Here is a 24,341-nt window from a genome sequence, read left to right as displayed (position 1 = left end):
ATAATAAACTGAATACAAATGTAAACAACTTAGAAAGGAATCACTCTTGTATGTTCTTATCCAAATTAAATTCCAAATAAGCATCAGTTTTAATAGATGCTTTAAATTATCCCTAGTTTACTAATATGTAAGAGAGTTTGTGTGTGTTTGTTTGCATATATAGAATGATGGTTAGAAACTTGGGAGACTTAATTACTCAAGGTTTTTTAAGTTAGTAGAGAACAGGGTATGGGGGTACACATATGCAATCCCAACACTTGAAAGAACACTTGGGTTTAGAAGCCCAGTGTTAGCCTTGACTTCAAGATTTGAGGCTACCCTGAACCACTGGAGACCTGACCCCATCTCAAGTAAATTAAAAAAATTAGTAAGTAGAAAGAAATGAAAATCTGTGTAGAGTTAGTAATAAATAATAATTAATCAATGCTGAATTCTATACAGAAACTGTGAGATGTTAAATATCATAGTGTGAAGCTTATATATTAAGGTGCACATATTCTCAACATCGTATTTATTTATTTATTTATTTATTTATTTATTTATTTATTTATTTATTTTTAATTTTCTAAGGCAGGGTCTCACTATGTCACCCAGACAGGCTTCCAGCATACAGTCCTTAGCTCAGGTTCCTGAGTCCTGGAATGACAGCCTACGTGTCACACTGTGTAGTTCTTACTCTGCCTTCCTTGTTGTTTTTATTTCTGCAGAGTGTGTATAAGTGTGACTTCCTTGTTGTTTTTATCTCTACAGAGTGTGTATAAGTGTGACTTCCTTGTTGTTTTTATTTCTACAGAGTGTGTATAAGTGTGACTTCCTGAACTTGCAGCTGCAGCAGCCGCTCCAACTTGCACAAGACGCTATAGACGCTTTTCTGAAGCAACTGAAAAATCCTATTGATTCTCTTCCAGGAGAACTTTTTCATGTGGTTGTTTTCTCTCTCCTCCTTTCCTATTTTCCATCACCCTACCAGCGATGGATTTGCTGTAAGAAAGCCCATGAGCTGTTAGTGCTGAATGGCTTACTGCTCATCATCACCCCCGACTCCTCCCATCAGAACCGGCACGCTATGATGATGAAGAGCTGGAAGATTGCTATAGAATCCCTGGGCTTTAAGCGCTTCAAGTATTCAAAATTTTCTCATATGCATCTCATGGCTTTTAGAAAAACCTCCCTTAAAACCACGAGTGACTTGGTTAGTAGGAACTATCCAGGGATGTTATATATTCCTCAAGATTTCAACAGTGTAGAAGATGAGGAGTATTCTAACCCTTCCTGCTATGTCCGATCAGATATAGAAGATGAACAACTAGCGTACGGTTTCACAGAGCTCCCTGATGCTCCTTATGATTCAGATTCTGGAGAAAGTCAAGCCAGCTCTATCCCATTCTATGAGCTAGAGGATCCCATCTTACTTTTAAGCTAATGTAAAAGCAAAAGGTCCTTCCATTCCAGATTCCTAAACTAAATGCTTACACTAATCAGAATACTAACATGAACTCAGTATTTAAAGCCTGGTTTGCATAGAAGAAATGCAAATGCAAACGTTTACAGAGTTTGCTATTTTTTCTACTTCTGGATTTCAAAATTTATTCTTATAGGAAGCTTAAAGTTTGATGCAGAGTGACTTCTGTCTTAGCAGAAACCACTGTTACTTTAGCATTTTGCATTAAGATTAAAAAGGTACCTTTTTCTCTTTAGTGCTGGTGTAAAGCCTAATTTACTATGTGTTTCCCTATTCAGTTTAGTGTTGACTTTACGTCCTGTCCTGAGAAACCTTAAGATGTGTAGAAAGCCGTAGATTGCACTTTGATGACTCACAAGGTGAATATTTCACACATAGGTTGGTGTAGTTGTTTGTGGTGCACCTGTCTTTTCCTTAAATTGTTACCTTTACAGAATACAGTCTCCACTCAGTTTCATCTAACAATCTAAAGTTTTACTCCCGAACTTTTTGAAATTGGTGACAAATTTTTATATTAAGCTCATTCGGAAACATTAGACATCAGAAGAGATATTTCCCAAAGAATGTATTCTAATTAACATAGCAAACACCATTGCCAAAGTAGTATTTCTATGACGTTCTTACTAATTTAGGCTTTGGTGTTCAGTATATTTACCTGTGAAAGCTAATTTTTATTTTTTTAAAGCTTAGACTGCATTGACAGAGTGTTCTGTTTAAGCCAGAAGCAGAGTATGATACTCAGTACTGACCTGGGACACCTTTGTGAAAGGTTTGCACTTGTACAAGTTTATATTCTGCTGTGACCAACTCTGATAGGGTCCTCACCTGTCCTTTAAGGCGGTGCTGCACTACAAGTTTGGAATTACATTAACATTTTGAAATTAACCCTCTACTGATAATCTCATAAGATGGTCTTGACCTTTTGTTATCCTAATTCTTTCTAAGCCCTAGCAGAAAATTTTCTTTGACTATATAAACAATTAGTTGGCTGTGGGAAATTTCCCTTTCCACATTGATAAATGCCTTTCTGTGTTTCTGAATCAGAAGCAAATGATTAACTAGAAATATATGTCCAAACAAGACAAGTTTAAACAGTTAAGAACATTTAGTCCACATTGTCTTGTCTATTCCAGCAATTGTCATGTGTCATGTAAACTATCATTTTAAAGAGTGCCACTGTGTGGATTTTTTTCAAGTGGTTATTACATTAAAATTACCTCATACTGAGGTTTTTGCACTGAAATATCACAGTTTCAGATTTCATGGTTAATGTTGTATGAGTGGGTGTGTATGTGTGTGTGCCTATGTATTTTTAAAAGAAACTTGCATTTTCAATAGTTGATCCTAAATTTCATAAACTGTACTTCTTTACTCTGGTAAAATGGCTGTTTTGTGCTTATTGTGAATTGCTATAGTTAACTTTGAATGTCAAATTTTATTTAGAAATACATAAGCTTACACTTTATGTGTTCATTGTATGTATCCAATATTTCATGTTCAGTTTCACATGCTAAATTAATGACAGTAACTTGATTATAACTAACATTAGAAAAGTCAGTTGTCTAAATGCAATAAACATTAGTTGTTCAAATATGCCATAAGTAACTTGAAAATTTTCATTTATTTTTAGTAGCGCACAGTCCCATCATTATTAGAGTTTCTTTTCATTTAGGCACTACAGGATAATGGTTTAAAACTCCCTCAAAAGGGAAAAAAAAAAAAAAAAAAAAGGACAAAAGACTGAAGAGACACTGTGTTCAGGATAAAACAAAACTATGTTCTAGTAACATCTCTTTTACCATACTGTTTTCTTGTTTGTTTTGTTAATGCTTAAAATCCTAAGAGCAAAGGAAACAATACACCAAATGAAATTGCTTTGGAAGAGAATGAAACAGTACTTTGGAAGGTTGGTCTAGGTATCACCTTTGAGACAACTTTTATGTCACAGCAAAAATGTTGGTGCTATAAATTCTTCTGATTGTTTACTGATATTGAGTCTGCTTTTGGTCCAAGGTATGCATGATATATGTTAAGTAGTACTTAAAAATATCTCTTTATAAAAACTACTACTTAGTATAAGTTGATTTGATTTGATGTTATTTTTACTGTAAACTCAGCTTACTCAAATTAGAACTTACACCAATACATATTCCACAAGGCCAGTTCAATGTGTAAGTATCGAAATATAAGCAGTCATTGTGGGTTGAGGTCAGATAATATAAGTAATAACCAGTGAAGTTAATAGGTCCTTCAAATATTGTATAGGTACGCTAAAATTATTTCATCTGGATATCGACAATTTAAGGGACTTCCTTTCATATTCACACCATTTCTCCAAAATAACTTGGTATTTCAAAAACTTGGTAATTGGGCTGAGTGGTGGTAGCTTAACCTTTTTAATCCCAGCACTTGGGAGGCAGAAGCAGGTGGATCTCTATGACTTCGAGGCTAGCCTGGTCTTCAAAGCAAGTTCTGGGACAGTCAAGGCTACCCAAAGAAACCCTGACTCAAAAAACCAAAAAGAAAAAAAAAAAAAGAAAAAGAAAGAAAGAAAGAAGCCAGAAGATAATCATGTGGTTGGTGGGACTCTTCGTGATCGTGAACAGATCATGTGGTTTCATCGCAGGTGCAAAGTGGGGAGGTCGCGTACCTGAAAATGTACGTTTGTGTTTGATGTATTTTTTCACATTTTGTGAACAAAGCACATTTATTAAAAAATTTAAATTTTCTAATATTATTTGTCTGTTACTTGTAAATGATGAGCTTTTGATCTTTGATATGCTTCACTAAAAAACTTGAAAGTCTTGGAATTAATTTAGAATTTGACTTTTAGAATTTTTCTTCTCACCTGGTCATGTCCCTTCATTTCATAAGTTCATTCTCACAGTCCAGAAAGTGCAGATAACTTCCCATTAACAAATATTGCCATCTTCTTTATGAAAAATGACAGCATTCTCATTAAGTATGTCCACCATATATAACTGGTTCACAAAGAAAATGAAATGTGTTAACAATTGTTATAGTTAAGAATATCTTGTCCATTCGTGGTAGTATTCATCTTTCTCATGAAAGACTTTTAATCGAATAGTTTTCTGTATTTTACCATATACCATATGCTAGGAAGCAGGAGTGATCATAGTTCCTAGCTTTCTTGGAGCTTATGATATATATCATAATAGAATATATGTATCATACATATATGTGTGTGTGTGTGTGTGTGTGTGTGTGTGTGTGTGTGTGAATGAATGAAAGCTATCATCTTTGTATGTAGGGAAGAATGATTAATTGATGCTGTAGGTTTTCTGCTCTGCTTAAAATCCTTCATTTATTTCGAAGGGCAGAATAGGAGTTGCAGGGCAGAAGTGTTAAACACTGACCACATGCGTACTCACGCATGCATGTATGCATGTGCATACACACGCATGCACCACTCTTCAGCAAATTTCATTGCTTGCTGCTCCAGAAAAGCACAGACTAAACAGATTCTCTGATTCTAAGAGGACTAAGAATGCACTGGAGCGCTTCTCTACTTCCTGCACTGGTCTGAGATGAGTGCAGCAGTAAGCAGTCAGTGGAGTATAGATTTAAGGTCTGGAACAGGGAAATTGCTCAGAGACAGAAAATGTGTGTAGTACGTACAAGGCTCTACCTTCAATCTCCTGCACTTCATTAGAAAATGAAAAGCCAATTCTTGTCAGTGTTTCAAACTGTTGATAACAAGGGTAAAAATGATAATTTATTCTTAACCATTTCACCTTTACAGTATCATCTGTAATAATGGAGAAAAGTCATATGTTCCACTGTGAACAGTAATATCCTACAGTATTAGCAGTAGTCTGCATTGTGCAATGCTCAGAGAATAGGCATTTTACCACAGCCAACAATTGCAGTAACTTTTAGGCCCTATAGATGAAGTGAAGTAGAGTACTGCAAGGTTTCCTAAACAATACAGAATATGCAAATTTCAACAATCATAAAGTAATTTATTTACCTTTAGCTTTCATTTGAATGTAGTATCCTAAAATAGAATGCCTTGTCCTAAAGTAGGTTCACAGTTTCAGTAGCTCACTGTGTTTTGAGATTGGATTTGGTGGGTTGTGTCTGTTTTGAGACCTTAACTGTATACTAAGATGACCCCAGGCTCCCAGGAATTCTCTGGCCTCAGCCTCAGAACTCTTAGAAGCCAGGGTCACCACACCTGGCTCCTTTGTTAAGATAATATTCCTGTTATTTGTAACTCTAATAATTTCTATTTAATAGAAATAATGTCCAACTGAGTATTATTTTTCAAAGGATTTATGTTTTTATGTGTGTGAGTCTAGAGATCATCGTAGAAATCAGTTTAACTTTAGTTCATTAGAGGGAGCAGAGCTTTGTCTCCTGTGGTGCTTAGCGTTCACAGCAGGGTTTTAGCTCTTGAAATTCCAGAATCCATGGCTCTGCTGGAGTTTTGACTCCATCTACATTCCCTGGTGATCAGCATGTTTCCATCACCTAGACAAGACCATATAATCTCAGCTATCCCGTCTAGGAATCAGTTCCACTCTTCACCAGTCTCCATCTCTGAACTTCATGAACATAACTGTCTCACTAAGATGCCCAGAATACAACTGAATAGATTTGGGAGAATGGGATGTTAGAATTGGAAGACACTCCCAGCTTAACAGATTCATAAAACACAATAAAGAAATACAATATAGAGCTATCAGCTACCAACATTTTCAAACTCCAAACTCCCCTATAATGGAATCCAAAATCACAGAAATAGCTGAAATGTCTGATGCAGAATTCAGGAGCTTTGTAAAAGAATTAAGAGCATACAGAAGAATCAAACACTTGCCCAAACTGAGGAAATCTGTCCAAGACCTTTCACAGGATAGTCTCCAAAGTGAACTTTAAACAGTAACTGGAGAATAAAGTCTAAAATATGGAGGGAACATTATTGAACAAGAACCAAACAAAGTTAATGGAAATAAATGATCAATAAAAGCATCAGAAAATATCAACAGACATGCAGGAGAATGAGTTTTAGGGATAGGAAACAGGTATGCATAGGGAAAAAGTTAAAAGAACCTGATTAGTATTTCTAGAACATTTAGGATGCATTCAAGAGTCAGACTGTCTAATGTCACAGAAAAGTAGAGATTAAAATCAAAATGAACACGCTGTTAAATTACAGCAAAAATATTCCTGAACCTAGAGAATAAAATAGACATCCAACCCCTAGAGGCATTTGTAATCCCAAATCCATATTCCAAGAGAAGAAACTGACACATCACAATCAGGATGTCAGAAAATGAAATAGTAAATGTAGTAATAGGACAAAAACCAACTAACACATAAAGCTAGGAATCATAATTTCAGAAATTTCATCAGCGATCTTAAAAGCTAGAAAAACACAGCAGGATCTTTGAAGCTCTGAAAGTATAAAGCAAGAATGCTATGCCCAGCGAACTTCTCTTTAAAAACAGATGTACAGATAAGGAAGTTTCATGACAAACACTACATCAGATAATTCATAATAACCAACCAAACCAACACTGCCAAAATTCTGAAAGGTATTCTCTGTTGATAGGAGGAAGAAATACAGCTTCTACAAGAACACATCAGAGGATCACTCTAGGGAAGAAAATGAACAAATGAAAAAGTACCAGGAATGAATCAATTATGTCTAACACAGCAATCAAAACTATGGGAGAAAGAAAAGAAGTACCAATAATCCAGAAAACTAGAACATCACCTCACAGATCTTGAGACAATAGCAAGCTCCTTTCAATAATAATCTTCAAGTGTCCTCATCTAACCATTAAAAGAGATGCAGAGCTCTCTGGATTAAAAGAACCACCTATTTGTTACCTTGATGAAGCACACTAGCAAAGACACAGTGTCAGAAGATAGAATCAAATGGCCAAGCAAACAGGAACCATAAACAAGCAGACAAAGTACACTTCCAACCACAAGTAATCCAGAGACAAAGACAGGCACTAACTATTTATAAAGAAAAAACAAGAACAAGAAAATATAACACTTTTAAACATTTATGCACCAAAAATAAATCTATAAGGCCTCACCAAAAGGACATCCTAAACAGGTCCCAAACAAAACCGCAACCAATAGACATGCTTTAGCTCACTAAATAAATAAACAAAAAAACAAGCAAATAAATTGTGCGTGTGCATGTTTGTGTGTGTGTGTGTGTGTGTGTGTGTGTGTGTGTGTGGTGTGTGTGTTGGGATGGGGGGATCCCTCCGTGTATGTTTGTGTAACATATGTATGCAGTGCCCACAGAGGCATTTGGAAACTTAAGCTCCTCAACTCTGCATTTTGATTTGATTGAAAGGACAGCAATCAGCTTAAGACACAAAAAAACTAAGTTCTCGGCACAAAGATTTATTTACCCCAGAAGGACAAAGGGCAGGGAACAAGAGGTAAAGATGGGAGACAGAGGAAAAGGAAGAGAAAAGAAATAAACAGAAAAGGGGAAGGAATATTTGCCCCAGAGGAACAAAGGACTGCTTCTGGATAGAGAGGAGACAGACATAGGCAAATGGCAGTTTATAAAGGGAAAAGGAAAACCATGTGTTAGTATGAGTTAGTTGGCTTTGCTGAGCATGTTAATTAGAGTAATCAAAAAGGAGCTTTTGATTGCTGGACTTCAATACTTTGATAGCTGGACCTTGGTAATCAGCCTCAAGAGGAAGAAGTGGCTAATACGGGAGTAGAACTTCATGGCCAGCTTTAGGAACGCAATCTATGGTTTAGCAAGGCAGGGGGAATGGGAAAGGGCAAGACTTGCCAGGGCAATGTTTGTCATGTTCAGGCCTATCAGAGCTCTTCAGTTACTTTCTGTAGAGGTCTCACATCTGTTTCAAAGAAATAGTTCCTTGATGAGGGACTGAGCATTATCTATGATTTATCTGTGAATATAAGGCAAATATTTAGAAAATAGTTAGGGATTATGCTGGTCTAGTAAATGGCAGTTGTAGGTTTTTCAGTGTATACACATGTATATATGGCAACAATTAAAGGAAAAAAAGGCCATGCTTTGAAAGAGAACAAGGTGTGTGTGTGTGTGTGTGTGTGTGTGTGTGTGTGTGTGTGTGTGTGTGTGTGTCTCGGGGAGTTACATGGGAGGGTTTGGTGGAAGGAAAGAGATAGAGGAGATAATGTAATTGTATTATAATTTTAAAAATTAAAGAAAGGCTAAGCTACATCATCAGTCACCTGAACTTAAAATATACATACAGGATATTCTACCCAACAAATAATATACACATTCTTCTAAGTGGCACATGGTACCTTTCCTAAACTGTCCATGGCATGGGCCATAAATCAAAGCTTAATGAATAATTTTGAAGCAATAGTATGTCATTAAAGAAATCTGAAGAAATGTAAAGATTCATATTGTCAAACAAAAAGGAAAATACAACTTACCAGAACCTCCAGGACATAGCCAGGGGAGTGTTAAGAGGACAGTTTAAAATTATAAGCATTCATACCAGAAAAGCCATTTCAATCACCCTAATGATGCACATCAAGGCTCTGGAAAGCAAGAAGAAGCTAATCTCCAAACACTGGAGATGTCCAGAAAATAATAATAATAATGATGATAATGCAAATTTGGGAAGAAGTTATTGAAATAGACAAGTCAATATACAAGGTGAACCAAAGAGGTGGTTTTTTGAAAAAGTTGAGAAAATTAGCCAAACTGGCAAAAAGAAAGAGGAGGAAGTGAAGAGGAAATTCCAGGTGAAGAGTGTCATTAAAACAGACTTCAATGAAATCCAGGACATCCTAGGATTATTGTTTCAAACCTTACACATCAAAAAGCTAGAAAACCCCATGAAAAGTATATGAATTTCTAAATACACTAGGCCTACCACAGTTAAACCCAGATGATATAAATAAGCTGGCCTATTAGGACAATATAAAGATAGAGGCTATAATTAAACCTCTGTGCAAAGAAAAAGAAAAGCCTAGAACCAGATTTCTCTGTTTAATTCTATCAAACTCGGTTGTTTGTTGTTTTTGTTTTTTGAGACAGAATATCACTATGTAGCCCTGGCTAGCCTAAACTTGATTTTCTATGTAAACCAGGCTGGCCCCAAATACCAATAGCCACACCTGTTTTTGTCTTCTGAGTGCTAAGACTAAAAGTATTTGCCGTACACATGGCTTCTATCAAACTTTTAAGCAAGATCTAATACACGAATCAATTTGTTCCATAAAACTGAATGGAGAGAATCTACCAAAGGCTTTCTATAAACGAATATTATCCTGATGGCAAAACTGGATAAAGATACTATACATTAAGAAATCGACCAACCAATTTTCTTATAAACACTGGTGCAAAAATTGCCAATAAGGGCATAGAGAGATGTTTCAGTGGTGGTTAGACATGCCTCTTGCTCTTCTAGGGGACATAATTTGGTTCCCAGAAATCTACAGGGTACCCAACACTCTCCTTCTCAACTCCCTAGGCACTCACATGCACGCACGCGTGCACACACACACACACACACACACACACACACACACACTAAAATGAAAATTCAGAAGGACTTGCAAAGAAAATTCAGGAACACATTAGGAAGATCATATGTCAAACAATCAGGCTTCATAACAGAGATAAAAGATTAGCATCATATACAAATCAATAAATATACCTTAGAAGTAAATGTAAAGTAATAAATGATATAAATATCTCAGTAGATTCACAGAAGGTATTTGACAAAGTTCAACATGCCTTCATGATAAGTCCTGAACACATTAGGAAGAGATGAAGTGTACCTCAAAATAATAATGCTGTATATGACAAACTTATAGCCATTGCTACACTAAATGAGTAAAGCACCATTTTCTTTAATCTCAGGAAGAGACAAGGATTCCCACTTACCTCTTTTCCTCTATATTCACAGAGTCTTGCTACCGACATAGGACTAGACAGACATAAAAAGGATAAAAGTCAAGCTATCCTTATTTGCAGACAACAGGAATCTGTACTTGAAATGTCCTATAGTCTCTATCATAAAATGTCTTAGATCTTATTAACACTTTCAGTAAAATTGTAGGGTAATTTCAATATACAAAACTCAATAACATGTATATTATATACTAACAGTGAGCTCACAGAGAGAGAATTGGGTGGTTGGTGTACCAAGAAATGCAACAGGACAGTAAAGATTCTTGTTTTGGTTAACATAGATGGTGAGGGGGAGGAAAATCTCCCCAAAACGAAAAATGCTGAAATCTCCACATTTACCCAGCACTCTTGAAGATGGTCACAAGCAAATGCCTCATTTGTTCCTGTCCTAATGGCAGTAATTTTTTCTTTAGCTCTTGAAGCTGAGTTGAGAGATAAACTATCAAGAAAAAAAAGATTGGAGGGTATGGCACTATTCTATATGAAGTTGTTATAGGATTTACATCCATCCCTAGACCTCCAAATAGCTTTTCCAGTTAATTCTTGATCTCCTTTTCAAGAAAAAAAGAATATAGACATGATGGTGACCATTATCACTTTAGTTTTCCCATTACTCTAATAATTGATGTGGTGGTTTGAATATGGTTGGCTCATAGGAAGTGGTACTGTTAGAAGATATGGTCTTGTTGGAGGAAATGTATTACTGTGGGAATGGGCTTTGGAGCCAAGTGCTGAAAAGTCATTGTTTTCCTGGCTGCACTCCGATCAAGATGCAGAACTCTTGTTCTTCCCATGCCACGAGTGCCTGGAGTCTGTCCTGCTTCTACCTTGATCATAAGAGACTGAACTTCTGAAACTGAAAGCCAGCCTCAATTAAGTGTTGTCCTTTATAAGAGTTGCCTTGGTCATGGTGTCTCTCCCCAGGAATGGAAACCCCGAGTAAGATAAGTCTGCTTGGATGACTTTATGAGAGAAAATAAGATGGGATGATCAAGTCATCAAAAAAAAGTCATATTTTTGAAATTGCAACAACCTTTCACTAGAAAACAGAAGTACTGTTCCCATGGCTTGGAGATGAATGATTACTGGAAAGAAGAGAAGAGGCCAAAGGCCTGAAGATGACAAAGCTAAAATAAAACTAAAAACATATATATAGACCCTGTTCCTCTCTGCTGAACTATTTATTGGCTGCTTGTGGGTTCTGGAGGCAAGGTAGTCATTGTGTTTGGTTGTATCCTGCTGATTTTGGGTAGCCCTAGCAGGCTGCTACGATCAGGTCTAAACCCACAATTATACAACAGTAAATCTGAGTGTGTCAGAAAGCAAACTGGAAAAGACACAAATGTGAAAAAAGAAGGGGAGGTTTGATGAGTGGGAAGGAGATAGGAGATAGTGGGGTATGGATAACCAGGATGTATCCTATGCATATATGAAATCATCAACAAATTTAGTAAGAATTATATCTGTTTAAAAGGATGCTTATGAGACATACCTGAGGCAGAAATGGGTTACCTGAAACGTCAAATACTTTAACATAAAACAACAAATGTTTTCCTCCCTCAGATTCTTCAATTTAAGAAACTGCCCCCAGGTGGTTCCGAAGGCTGAGGAGGTTGTGAGTGCAGTATGCGCCAGTGACTGTCCTCCCAAGGAGCTAGCCTGGGGCTGGACAGCTTGGCCTCCTGCTGCTGGGGCAGGCTGTGAGGAATGCAGAGCCTCCAGGACAGGGTGCCTCTCCTTAGCTGCCTGTTTCCCTGCCTGGTGCTACACCTCCCACGAAGGAGCAAGCCAGACCGCGAGCCACTGCTCCAACCTTCTAGTGTGCTTTTTGCAAAGTTTGACGTTTGGGTTTGGTTAAACTCGGGACCTCTACGAAGAAGGACCTGTTTGTTGGTTTTGTTATTAGTTTTTTGTTTGTTTGTTTGTTTGTTTGTTTGTTTCCAACATGGCAGCCTCCAGCTGTGCAAAAGTTTTAGAATTGTACCGGGCAATGATGAGAGAGAGCAAGCATTTCAGCGCCTACAATTACAGAATGTATGCTGTCAGGAGAATAAGAGATCCCTTCTGAGAAAATCAGAATGTAAAAGGCCCCATAGAAATACAAGCCCTTGATGAATAAAGCCGAAAGAGACCTTGAACCAAACCGCAGACAGGTTCATATTGGCCAACCATACTCAACTGACAAGCTTATCATTGAGAATCAAGAGAAGCCCAGGACATAGGAACCCAGCGCTAGGAAACAGCCTCTGCCGCAGAACTGACCACTGTCAACATCCATTCTATATGGGGGAACCTCCCAGTACTGGGTGAAATCGCCTCTTGCTCTGCCTACCTTGTAGGAGCTGATAAACTGAGTCACATTTGCTTTCTGTCAGAGCCGTTATGTGAAGAGATGTCTGTGCGTCCTCAGTTCCAGTGTCAGAAGGAAGAGCTGGAGGTCACTCACAATAATGCCATGTGCTATCTATCTCCTTGCCATCTCACCCACATTTGTATAGAGCTTTTGCAGACTTTCTGTCTTGGTCCTTAAAAACGGTAAACACAATTATCTCTTTGTCCTTTTGTACTAAATAAACCTATTAAAATGAAAATAGAAAGGAAAGAAGGAAGAAAGGAAGGAAGGAAGGAAGGGAGGGAGGGAGGGAGGGAGGGAGGGAGGGAGGGAGGGAGGGAAAAAGAAAAAAGCATTTTGCATCACTGGTGATGCTGGTAGTATACAATTAATACCACTGGTGAATGCTGGTGTTAAAGTTGGGTGGATAATGATAATATCATGGATTCACTTCATTTCTAATCCAAAGTGAGTGTTGAAACCGACCCTGTACAGGCCTGTCATATCATTTCACATTGTTAGGTAACATTTCTTAAAACCTAAGAATTGATTTCCAGTAATCATTTTATCTTCTTCCCTTTATCATTTTATCATTACCCTTCCTGCCCCAGTCTGTAAGTGTGACAGTCTGTACTTAATCCTTCAGTAAAGGATTAAAAAGCTGAACTGGAGAAATCAATCAAATATTCAGTTCTTGCTGCTCTTACAAAGGTCCCAGGTTCAACATCGTGGACACTGAACACATGTGATACACATACAGGAAATCAGGCTTATAAATATTTACTTTAAAAAATATTAGAATCTCCAACTGCATGCCAGAGTAACGGAGAGACTTTGACAGCCCAGGTTATCACAGTGCCTGCTGTTGCCACTCAGCTCTCCTATATGTTTTTCCACTGGAGTTATGAGCTGCCTGTCCTTCTGTCCTGTGGTATTCACAACAAACTTTCCTTCTGCAGTGTGCACTTGGGCGGTTCTTGGAAGAGTGAGGAGACAGCCTGTCAGCCTCTGCTCATTAACCTAAGGACCATGTGACCAGTGAGGTGGCCATCTTGTGATTTGGTCTGCATTATTTGTTGGAAAAATGCCACAGGAAGATCACACTGGGATTTAGAAGTTTCTGGCTAATACTTAGCCAGGTAGCCTTTTGTGGCCAGATTGGTCTACAAAGAGAAACAGCATTTTGGAAAAGTGAAATACCTTTGTAACCTAACATGCAATTGGTTCAATAAAGACTTCAAATTTCTTTCTCTGAAAAAAAAAATATTAGAAAGCCAATGGCCTATGATCTAAATTTAGATATGGAAGAGTTGTTACACCCAGATTTAACTCTGGACTACCTGTCTTCTAAGGTTATAGGTACAAGACAATTGAATGGAGGTGCCTACCACTTACCTCTCCCATTAAAAAAAAGAAGAAGCATTTTGAAGGGCGTGGCAGTAGGAAAATACCAGAAATGTCCAAGAGAGGCAGGAATCTTGTAGGATTCAGAAACCTGAGGTAACTGGAAGACAAAGGCCCAGGGGTTGCAGCAGTGTCTCCATAGCCTGGGCAGATCCTAGGTGTTGGTTTCTCGGTCCTCACAGATTTGCAGCCCACCATGGTAAGTAACTGAAAATCTGCACAAGAGCCTTGCTTTGAAATAGGTTCTCACATCCTCTCTCAGTGACCTGCCAAGGTGTCATAACCAAGCACTTACTCTGGAAACAGCCATTGTCACCACCAAGATGTTCTCAGGGTCAGAAAGTGCTGTCTATTTTCATCTTTGGGACTCACAATTATTCTACTGCACTGAACCGGGGGAAACAAACTTATGAAGGCAACATGACATGGTACAGACGAATAACTATGACTCAATCCCCATGGGTGCCCTGCAATAAAGAGGGTAGTCATAGCAACTAGGAGAGAACCGGTGTCACACTCAAGGTCCAAGACGTCAGGGAGGGTGCCTTCATAGACCAGTGGTGCGAGCAGTTTCAATGGAGATTCTTGCAAATACCAGGTCCAAAGGTTGCCATCCCTAGAGTTAATATCACCACCCTCCTTCCTGTGCTGCACTCATGAACCAATTACTGAGAGGGTAATCAAGGCACAGCATGACTCCAGCTGCCCTGCTAAATGGGACTTGACAATTCTGAAACTCCAGCCTTTCCTCAACCATCCTGTTTACAGCAAAGGGAACCCCCTAGGACAGTGGTTCTCAACCTTTCAAACAGATCAAAAATTAGATATTTACATTGCAATTCATAACAGTAGCAAAATTACAGTTATGAAGTAGCAACGGAATAATTTCATGGTGGTTGTCACCACAACATGAGGAATAAAGAGTTGGAACATTAGGAAGGTGGAGAACCACTTATGGCCTAAAGGAACTTTACACAGGTCTGGCATCAATTCCACTCCTGAGCAGGCCCTGACAAACAGCAATGAAACTTGTTATTGGCCATAAAAGCACAGAGGTTCTGGTCGAGTGTGTCAAGGGTGCCTTTTTGCTTGGTCATGACTAAGCTTGCTAGCACTGCTCAGGGCGAGGTTCGGGAAAAGGGTTAATCTGCTGGGACCTGTTTCCTGTTGTCCAAAATGCTGGTTGCCTCATGTTTTGCTGTCTCTCCTCTTGCCCATTGCAGTTGGCCACAACTGATGGCAGAAGCCAGAGGTGGCCAGCAAGTACTAATTGCTCTAATGACTATGGGAGTGTACCTTTCTGCCACATCTTCTTGAATTATGACCCTCAGAATTCATGCTCACACACATGTATCTGAAACCGAGCATGTGCAGGAACTTACCAGCCCGAAGGCCCCTCTCCTATAGGAATTCCTACCAAAGCCCTCAGCTTTTCTCTGTTGGGGAGAGCATCCTATTTTTGGAAGTTGCACTCTACTGCCTGCAGCTAATGCCGTGCCTCTTCACTCTTCTATGCTAGCTGGGATGTTTGGCTTGCCACTTAAAGTTATGAGCACATTGTGTTCCCTTAGAAAACCACAGTTCTGGGGCTGGGGATTTAGCTCAGTGGTAGAGCGCTTACCTAGGAAGCGCAAAGCCCTGGGTTCGGTCCCCAGCTCAAAAAAAAAAAAAAAAAAAAAAAAAAGAAAACCACAGTTCTTGCAGCTATCCATATATACTTCCCATGCCAGCTCTGTTTACACTTTGTCTGACAATACATGGCTGCCTTGCCTGGGCATGGGACACAGAAAGGGGCCCTGAAGTTTCTGCCACCTTTTTTTCCCCGTACCTACTGGCCTATGTCATGCCTTCTTGGAGCCCTTCAGGTGACCAGTTCTGCCTATGCCAGAGACCCTGCTGGGAGCATCAAGCATGCCTGTGAAGTGGCTGGAGTGCTCAGCCTAAGTTCATGCCTTGCTCTCACAGAGGATCAGTTTAGCACTCAAGCTGGGTAGCTCACAACTGCCTATACAACTCCAGTTCTTGGGAATCCAATGCCGTCTTCTAGTGTACATTCTAGTTCACACACATTCACAGACGTATAAGTAGACATATACATAATATTCGAGTGAATTCTGTCGGTCTACCACTGCTACGTTAGGAATGGGCTACACAGAGAACAAACCCATCCATTGCCATTTGCAGCACATCTGTTGAAATTGCTAAAGACACCAAGGATGAGGGGTCTTTCTGACCCTGTCATAGTAAGTGCCATGCCCAGGATCATTAATCACAGCCAAACATGCTATTAAGAGACTACGCTGTAGTGTCCAGAACAAATTAAAACCAACATTGCATGACATACTGACGAAGTCCTATCTTCAAGACAAAGCTGCTTACTAAGCAGGCTACACCGTAAGTGGTAAGGCATTGAACAAATCTCAGCATGTCTCGAGAAAAACAGTTTTTAAAAATGATGCCTTCAAAATAACGTAATTCTCTAGTGATGTATTACAAAGACGCTGAAATGAATGGATGGACTGACTAGTGAAGAATGTACCTGGTGGACGCCATGGGGCACACCTGTCAGACTAGCAGGCTGCAGTGGCAGGCTGGCAAGGCCAGACTGTGATACAAAGTGAGTTTGAAACCATCCTTGGTGACAAAGCAAGATATTGATTAAGTAACTAAATCAAGGCTGAGTGAGATGTGTCAGTGAGTAAAGGGACTTGACACCAGGGCTGATGACCTTAGTTTGACCCCTGAAGCTCACGTGGTGGAGAGAGAATACTAACTCCACCAGCTGTCCTCTGACCTCACACACCTGCACTCACACGATAAGTTAATAAACCAACAATGACCAAATAAAGAGCCCAACTGAGATCTCAATGAGATCTAAGCAAATAAGCAGTTATAAACACAAACAGACAAAACTAGGAAAATAAAGCTGGGAAGATGGCTCAGGGGGAATTGAACCACAGGACCCAAGTTCAATTCTCAGTGGACCACAGTGGTCTGCAACTCCACTTCCGTGTGATCCACTGCTCTCTTCTGCCATCCACAGCCACCAGGCACTGAGGTGGTGCATAGACATGCATGCAGGCCAAAACAGTATACACTCACAAAAAATAAGGAAGACAATTCATACAGGCTTTGAATGACTGGAGTGAGGTTTTTGGAGAAAAAAAAAAAACCTCAGTAGAAATCATTGAAATGAAAAATTTAACAAGCCAAATTTAAATACTGTTAAGATCTAGAGCAACATACTGTAAGAATAAAGGATTTCTGAACTTGATGAAATACTCCTTTTGAAATAGTTCAGTCTGAGAGAGAGAGAGAGAGAGAGAGAGAGAGAGAGAGAGAGAGAGAGAGAAACAGAGACAGACAGAGACAGAGATAGAGAGAGGACCTAAATAATCCAGGATATTGTTAGTAATTATAGTCACCTTCCCTTCCTTTGCTGAATTCTGGGTGTTAAGGGGCTGATCTTCAAAGTATGAGAAGTGATAGAAATTAAAGCTGAGCAATTTATTTCTATAGAAAACAAAATGGAGAGCTTGAAGAGTTAGCTCTTGGTAGAGTGCTTGCCTAACATGCATAAAAGCCCTGGGTTTGTTCCGCTGTCCTGCATAAACTCAGTATGACTGTAGAAAACCTGGAATCCTAGCCCTGAGGGCAGAGGCAGAAGAATCAGAAGTTCAATGCCATCCTTAGCCCCTTACAGAGTTTAAGCCCAGCCTCTTGTACCTTAGACCCTGTCTCAAAACCCCAAACAAATCCAAAACAACTACAACAGACATTTTCTCAAGACAGCTGTCCTTCCTCTTTCACTCTTACCCATTTCTCCCTCTGTCTGATATTCATGCCTAAATGGAAGCAGGAAGTAACTTTTTCTTTATACATCTACAGACTTTACTTAAGAAAGCCTATCTTTCCTTCTTAAACCACATAACAGGAAGTGATGGTTGGTGGGGACCTTCGGGCACTGTCCTCCAGTCCTCACGTGCATTACTTGATATCGCTTTGTAGGACCCTGTGGTACTAACATTGTCAGTATTTTTATTGTGCAGACAGATAAAGTCTTAGGAGATGGACTTTCTAGTACATGGAGTACACTGAGATAAAATTTAAAAACTGAAGTAAAAAATATCTAGTAAAATGAGCCTCGAACATCTGAATGTAATCTTTAAATCTGGGTTCCGAGACTTTGCTTACTAGGATCATTTTAGAGCACCTAGGACTTGCTACAGAGAGGACAGCTGGGGTGGATATGTAGTTTAGATTCTTCCTGATGGTTCTAAAGTGTTTTCCAGAGTAGCACTCCTTTCCTACTTACTGTGAACACTGTTGATAAGATTGCTCCACAGTGGGGACACAAAACAAAAACCATGAAACAGCATTAAATCCCTGCTCTGTGATGGTTAATTATAAGGATCTGAAGCCATGTAGTTCCACTGGATCTCGGATACTTTATTTGTAAACCAGTGAAGCTATTTATAGCACTGGATTTTTATAAAGGTTACTTAATATAGATGAAAGCACTTTGTAATGGAAATGGGATGGTGCTACTACCTTTTGGAAACCCAGACTTTAGCCTTAGGTCCAGACTGAAGAACTAAAAGGAAGAAAAACAACAGAGACTGCAAGGAAGGATTGATATAGGATCCATTGCTGGTGTCCTGCCACACAGGATTGGAATATACGAGGGAAACAGCCATTCTTCCTGTGACACAGGGGCTGTTCGCTCTGCCCTTTCTTATTTTTTTATTAACATGGTTCTATATTTAACAGGTGTTGTTTATCTGAATTAACTCCTCTGGGTGAACTTCTTGGCATGGAGCACATAGACTGTGCCTGCAAAGAAGCATGTGTCAGAGAACATCTGTTCCAGCTGTTAGGATCATTACACTGTCATCAATATCCATCTCACAAAATCTCATGACACTGAAAAGATTCCCAAGTGACTGTCTCGTGTCCAGGTGTTTGGCTGTAGAAGTGTCAGATGTCAGGGGCTTGGGTACTGGCATATGCTTGGAGGTTGGGGGAGAAATTGCAGGATATAATCTTCTCCCTCCACTTGTGGGTTTTGGGGATGGACTGAAGTCATGTTTGGAAACAGACACCTTAGATACAGGTACCTCATTGCCCTCTGCCTTTTTTTTTTAAAGAGAAATAAATTTTATGTAGTCCTTCATAATTACTAGATATTCTGGTAACTTTTAATAAGATCAATATAGATGATCTTCAAAAGAAAACAGGGAGATGATTAAGAAACACCAAGTGAGCCGTATGAAATCCAAAACCTTTGATACTCACTTAAAAAATAAAAATAAATGTATGCTGTCACTTCCCTCACTGGTATGTGGTACCTTGTAATGAGAGCAAGCCTCAGGCAGAGGCTATACACAAATTCTTATCCGAAAGGAGACATGAAACATTGCTCAAATAGGACTTTGTGGAAGTCCTAAAAGTTGTCTAGATGCATGGAATTATTCTGAAAACAGTCATGGTGCTGGCAGAAGATTTACAAACAGTTTTTAAGAAATGAATTTGCTTGATATGTAAATGTTTATTTTATGGTTTTTAAAAATATTTTTTATTCAGTATATTTCAATCACATCCCCCCCCCCCTTCAAGTCATTCTAGAGTCTCCCTATCTACCCAATCCAATGTTGGTTCTTTATCTCACCTCTCAACAAAATAACAGCAAATCAAAGAACATTCCTCTACATACACTATAATAACCTCCAAACAAAATCAAAGCAAACAGGCAAAACACTAATAAATAAGAAAGAAAAAAAAACCTCCATGAGTTTGTTTGGTGTTGGCCTGCTATTGGGAATGTGTTTGCAGTGACGCTCCACTGCCAAACACTGATACACTGATCTTCCTTCTGCCAGTAGGTACCAGAAGCAAATAGCTTCTTGGTTAGGGGTGGGACTTGATGTCCATTTCCCCATCTCTGTGCTGAGACCCTGTCTGGCTTGTACCTGTGTGGGTCTTGTGAGTGCTGCCACAGTTTCTGTCAGTTTATCAGTACATCAGTATCGCTACATCTGGAAGACACTTTATTATCTTTGCTTTATAATCTTTCCACCTCCTCTTTTTCATAGACTCCCAAGCCTTGATTCTTGGGAAGGAAGAGCTGCTTTTGTGATGTGATAGTGAGGTACTTATCTTAAACACTTCCCACTTCCACAGAAAAACATGCCTTCGAAACCTTTATGTTAATTAATATAAAATCTGTAGTCAGATTTTTACATCATGACATTGATTCAGTATTTGTGCACCCAACTATCCAAATTAACCACCCTCGATTGTACAGATTAAAGATTTATGAACCATCAAATGCAAAATATTTTTAAAATATACAGAAATGATAACTAACATCGGGAAACAAGGTGACAAGTCATAAGTTCATTTTTGAGAAGGAAGAAGTCTGTTTCAAAGAGCTTTAGTACTGAGTGACACAAAACAGCCATTGCTATTTAAGTAGAAATAGCTGATTCAAGTAGAAAATAAATTTGCTAGAGGATATTTGGTAGCTCAAAGGACTTCTGGGGATCTAGGTCTAGAAATCCATAGACAGATACTACAGTTGGATAATTAGTACAGGAGGTCTATAACTGGCCACGATGCTATTCACAGACTGTTTAATAGCCTATAGAAGTGATCAAAAGGGAATAGTGGGGCTATACTTGTCAAGCATGGGCACCTCAGATCTAATAATGAAAGTCAGATGCCACAACACCCATGCCCCTCACTACCATCCAAAGAGCTTAGCTCCATCCACTCCATTCCTGCACCTGAAGCTTTTCTAAGTCATCATCTCTCTGGTGGTACTCATGATTAAGTGAACAAATCTGTGGAGAGCGAAGGAAGTCCTGAGAGGATGTGTACTGTTAAAATGGTCATGGCCATGTCAAGAACCTCCATGCTTCAGACCCAGGGGAGTAGCCAGGCCTTCAGCAAGTCAGGCTTAGATGCTTGGAAATCCTCTGGTTCTAGTACAGATGGCTAAGAGCAATTGACCTTTAACTAAAATTAGTGTTTACAGAAATTACCAACCACAGCTTCCCCTTCTTGGATGACTACAACCTTAAACTATTCACCAACAGAGGCCATCTACTTAGATTAACTGCCTGGACTCCTCCAGTACAGAATCAGTATACAGTAAGCCTGCTCCTTGTTCAGAGGTAGATAATAAATGCCCCAGCTCTCCAGGATGCCGTGCATTTCCATCAGAGCACGTGCCCTCCCTGATCCCGGCTTTTCTCTAAGTGTGTCTTTGTGTCTGTCCTTTCTTTATTCACTGACCACCCTGTCAAGTGTGAAAGCCAGGCAACTGAATAGTTTTTGTCATTTCAGCTTCAGCCACTGCACTCCTATGGTAGGAGCTTCTCCAAAGTGGGTTCAGATGGTGGCATAAAGCAAATAAAAGAAAAATGTTTAATATGTCCAAGGCAAGTTGAATTGGAAGTGAATACAGTATCGTTGAGTTAGGAAAGCCCAAAATGATAGATTTGGTAGTCTGGTTTGGAAGCAGGATTAAGCCTACAGGCAATCATTTCAGTTCATACGTGAAATCTGAATCCAAGAGACTGGTTCAATCTTATAGATGTAGCAGTTGTCTCAACCGCTTTAATACATTGCATTTATTAAATGAAAATGGTGAGATTCTCACTTTATTGGTGCTACCAGAAAATTTGGAGAACTCCATGTTGTGCCCCATTTGGTACCAGGGAAATTGGGATTCTTTCTTTGAGTTCTCAGTTTTAATAAAAAGGTTTCAAAGTGAATTCTGGAGTCCAAGGACAATTATCTTAAAGTCAGAGAGAAAGTAGGGCAGGCGGGGTTGGTAGCTTCTAGGAGGAAAGATATAGAGGAGACAGACAGAGAAAGCCATGCCACTAAAGTTAGGGGGACCTATTCAGGAATGGAGGTCAGCAACAGCCCATGGCAGAACTGAGCTACAGGAAAAAAAATGATGAGAGTTTCAGAGAAACAGGGAAAAACCCCAAATTGAGAGAATGCATGCTTAGGCTTTTGGCACTGTGTGAAAAGTAAGAAGAAGGAAAACCTCCTAACTCAGAAAAGCAGCTAAATCCCATGGCAGGGCTCTGCAGGAGCTGAGATTTCTGGGGAGGAAAAGCACTTTATCTCACTAAGAGGGTAATTATTCCTCCCATCGCCTTGGCATGCTGTTGTCCCGAGGGATGGTCCTTTGACCAGATAATAGGCAGGGCTTGCTTCACTGACTCCTAAGGGAGGAGACAGTGGGATGGAACATTCCAACCTTAGGAGCATGGGATGGACGTTCCAACCTTAGGAGCAGGTCAAAAGTCAGGTCTCCAGCCAGGGTCAGGTGCACCTTCCATTCTCTTGACCAGGAGGAAACAGCTCTCGCTTCACGGGTTTCAACAGAGCTCTGGTGTCCTCAGTGGTCTCCAGGGTGACTATACCATTAAGAGGCATGGAAAACAAAACCCTTCAGATAACGCTAATATATATATATATATATAACTATCTATCTATCTATCTATCTATCTAGTGTTGAGAGCTAGTGAGGGTCAGTAATATTTGATCCCCCCTTTCAAAAACATTAAAATGCTGACTATCAGGAACTATGTTAATGTAATTGTGAGAAAAAGTGGATGGGGTGGGGGGGCTACTTTTGAGGAAGTGAAAACAGGCTGCAGTACAGAGCTGGGGAGTGTGGGGGAGTTTGAACTGGAGTTTGTCTTTATATAAAACATTCTCTCTCTCTCTCTCTCTCTCTCTCTCTCTCTCTCTCTCTCTCTCTCTCTCTCTCTCTCCCCTTCCCCCTTCCTGGTCGTACTTGCTCTAAGCCAGAACGTCAGGCAAGCTAGGTAAGAACTCTACCACTGAGATAACACCCACATGCCCTATTTGAGGATTTTGAGCTTTATCTGAAAGGATAAGGCATTTTAAAGGTCGTAAGGTATTTTTAAAACACACATCCTCCCTAAATCCATAGAAGAACCTTGTTGGATAGATGCTATCAGTCTTTGTTTACACATGAGGACTAGGCCTTTGAAATGCTTTGACCTATATGAGGGCTGCAAGCAACTGGAAACAGAATCAGAAGGCAGGCAGAAACTTTTTAGAAAGAAAGGGTTTGTAGGAGAGGAAAGGGGTCTTCATGCTTTTTGCCTGGCCATATTCTATTCAGGCTTCACTCAGAACCTGTTTTTCGGGCTCAACTCTGTATTCCCTAGTAAAATCTAGTTTTTAACGAAGAATGCGAAGAATGCTATTAAGTCAGTTTAGCTTTCTTTCTTATCTCCCTGTTTTCTAGGTAACAAGTAGTAACCTTTGCTGTGTTAGCAACAATGATGTTATGCCTCTTATCTCCCTTAATGCTATTGTGATTCTCTATTGCTCAAGCTTCCCTATCCCCTGATCCCAGTCTTTAATTTCCCACTTCTACAAGCTCTCTTTTGAATTGAAGCCATTATCTCCTCTCCGTGGCAAGATGGATTTATAGCGGTCCCTACACTTATGGAGACTGTCTTAAATAAAGACCTCCTTAACGACATGTTCTTACAGGTATTGAATATTTTTAAAACTCATTTGTTAAGTGGAGGGGCACACTGTTCCCTTGTATACTCCCAATACAAGAGAAAGGTTTTGTTACCATTTCATAGATGGAGATACCAATTTCAACCCATAAGGCTGCTACTCCACAGTGAAATGCGGTTCTCAGCAGTATCACTATGTTAACTCAAGTGCCATCAGAGTGCAAATTTAAGTCATCTGTGGTGTTTGAAGGTCGCTTAGGACCAGGGACAGCTAGGGCTGTAGAATAAAAATGTTCAGGATGGGGATTAATGGCGAACTTAATTAGAAAAGCAGGCTGAGGCAAGAAGAGACAGGCTTTGAAGATTTGATGAGCATATGCAAAGCCATATATTATACCACCTATATGAAAGAGCCGCACGCCTTCTACATATATTTATAGTCCACTTGCAATTATCCCACTCTTGCTACCCCAGTTTCAGTCCATTCCTAAACTGTGACCTTGCTGCTTTTGAGGCCTGATCTTCGGTGGTGGTCTTCCGGTTCCCTGCTCTTGCTGCTAATAATGGGTAGGAGTTAATCCAGGCCCAGGGTGGGGCTGCTGGCTTTCCCCATAGCGTTTGTAGCACTTGCCTCCTCTAGGCTCGCTGCTGGGCGTGGAGAGCCACTGGGAGGCCGGGCCAGGGAAGGAAGCGCGCATC

The 24,341-nt window shown here is 39.6% G+C and overlaps 1 protein-coding gene, 1 non-coding gene and 1 pseudogene across 3 annotated transcripts in view; all 3 read left to right on the top strand.

The window, feature by feature from the left end:
* Samtor (S-adenosylmethionine sensor upstream of mTORC1) overlaps positions 1 to 1,423 on the top strand; it is a 63,840-nt gene extending 62,417 nt beyond the window's left edge. Inside the window, 1 exon segment of one of the 2 annotated variants that reach the window (NM_001109221.3) lies at positions 794 to 1,423. In NM_001109221.3, the coding sequence (NP_001102691.1) occupies positions 794 to 1,423 (630 nt within the window). 2 annotated transcript variants of the gene reach the window in all.
* Positions 1,424 to 12,253: 10,830 nt separating this feature from the next.
* LOC147994751 (LYR motif-containing protein 4 pseudogene) lies at positions 12,254 to 12,690 on the top strand (annotated as a pseudogene).
* A 789-nt stretch (positions 12,691 to 13,479) lies between these two features.
* Positions 13,480 to 13,606, top strand: LOC120102634 (small nucleolar RNA SNORA44). Its single transcript, XR_015687332.1, has one exon. It is a non-coding gene; the product is annotated as a small nucleolar RNA SNORA44 (small nucleolar RNA).
* The last annotated feature ends 10,735 nt before the right edge of the window (positions 13,607 to 24,341 follow it).

Source organism: Rattus norvegicus, chromosome 4 (genome assembly GCF_021556685.1).
Source record: "Rattus norvegicus strain SHRSP/BbbUtx chromosome 4, alternate assembly SHRSP_T2T, whole genome shotgun sequence".
Lineage (NCBI taxonomy): Eukaryota > Metazoa > Chordata > Mammalia > Rodentia > Muridae > Rattus > Rattus norvegicus.
Note: the sequence above shows the minus strand (reverse complement) of the source record. Positions and strands in the feature narration are given on the sequence as shown.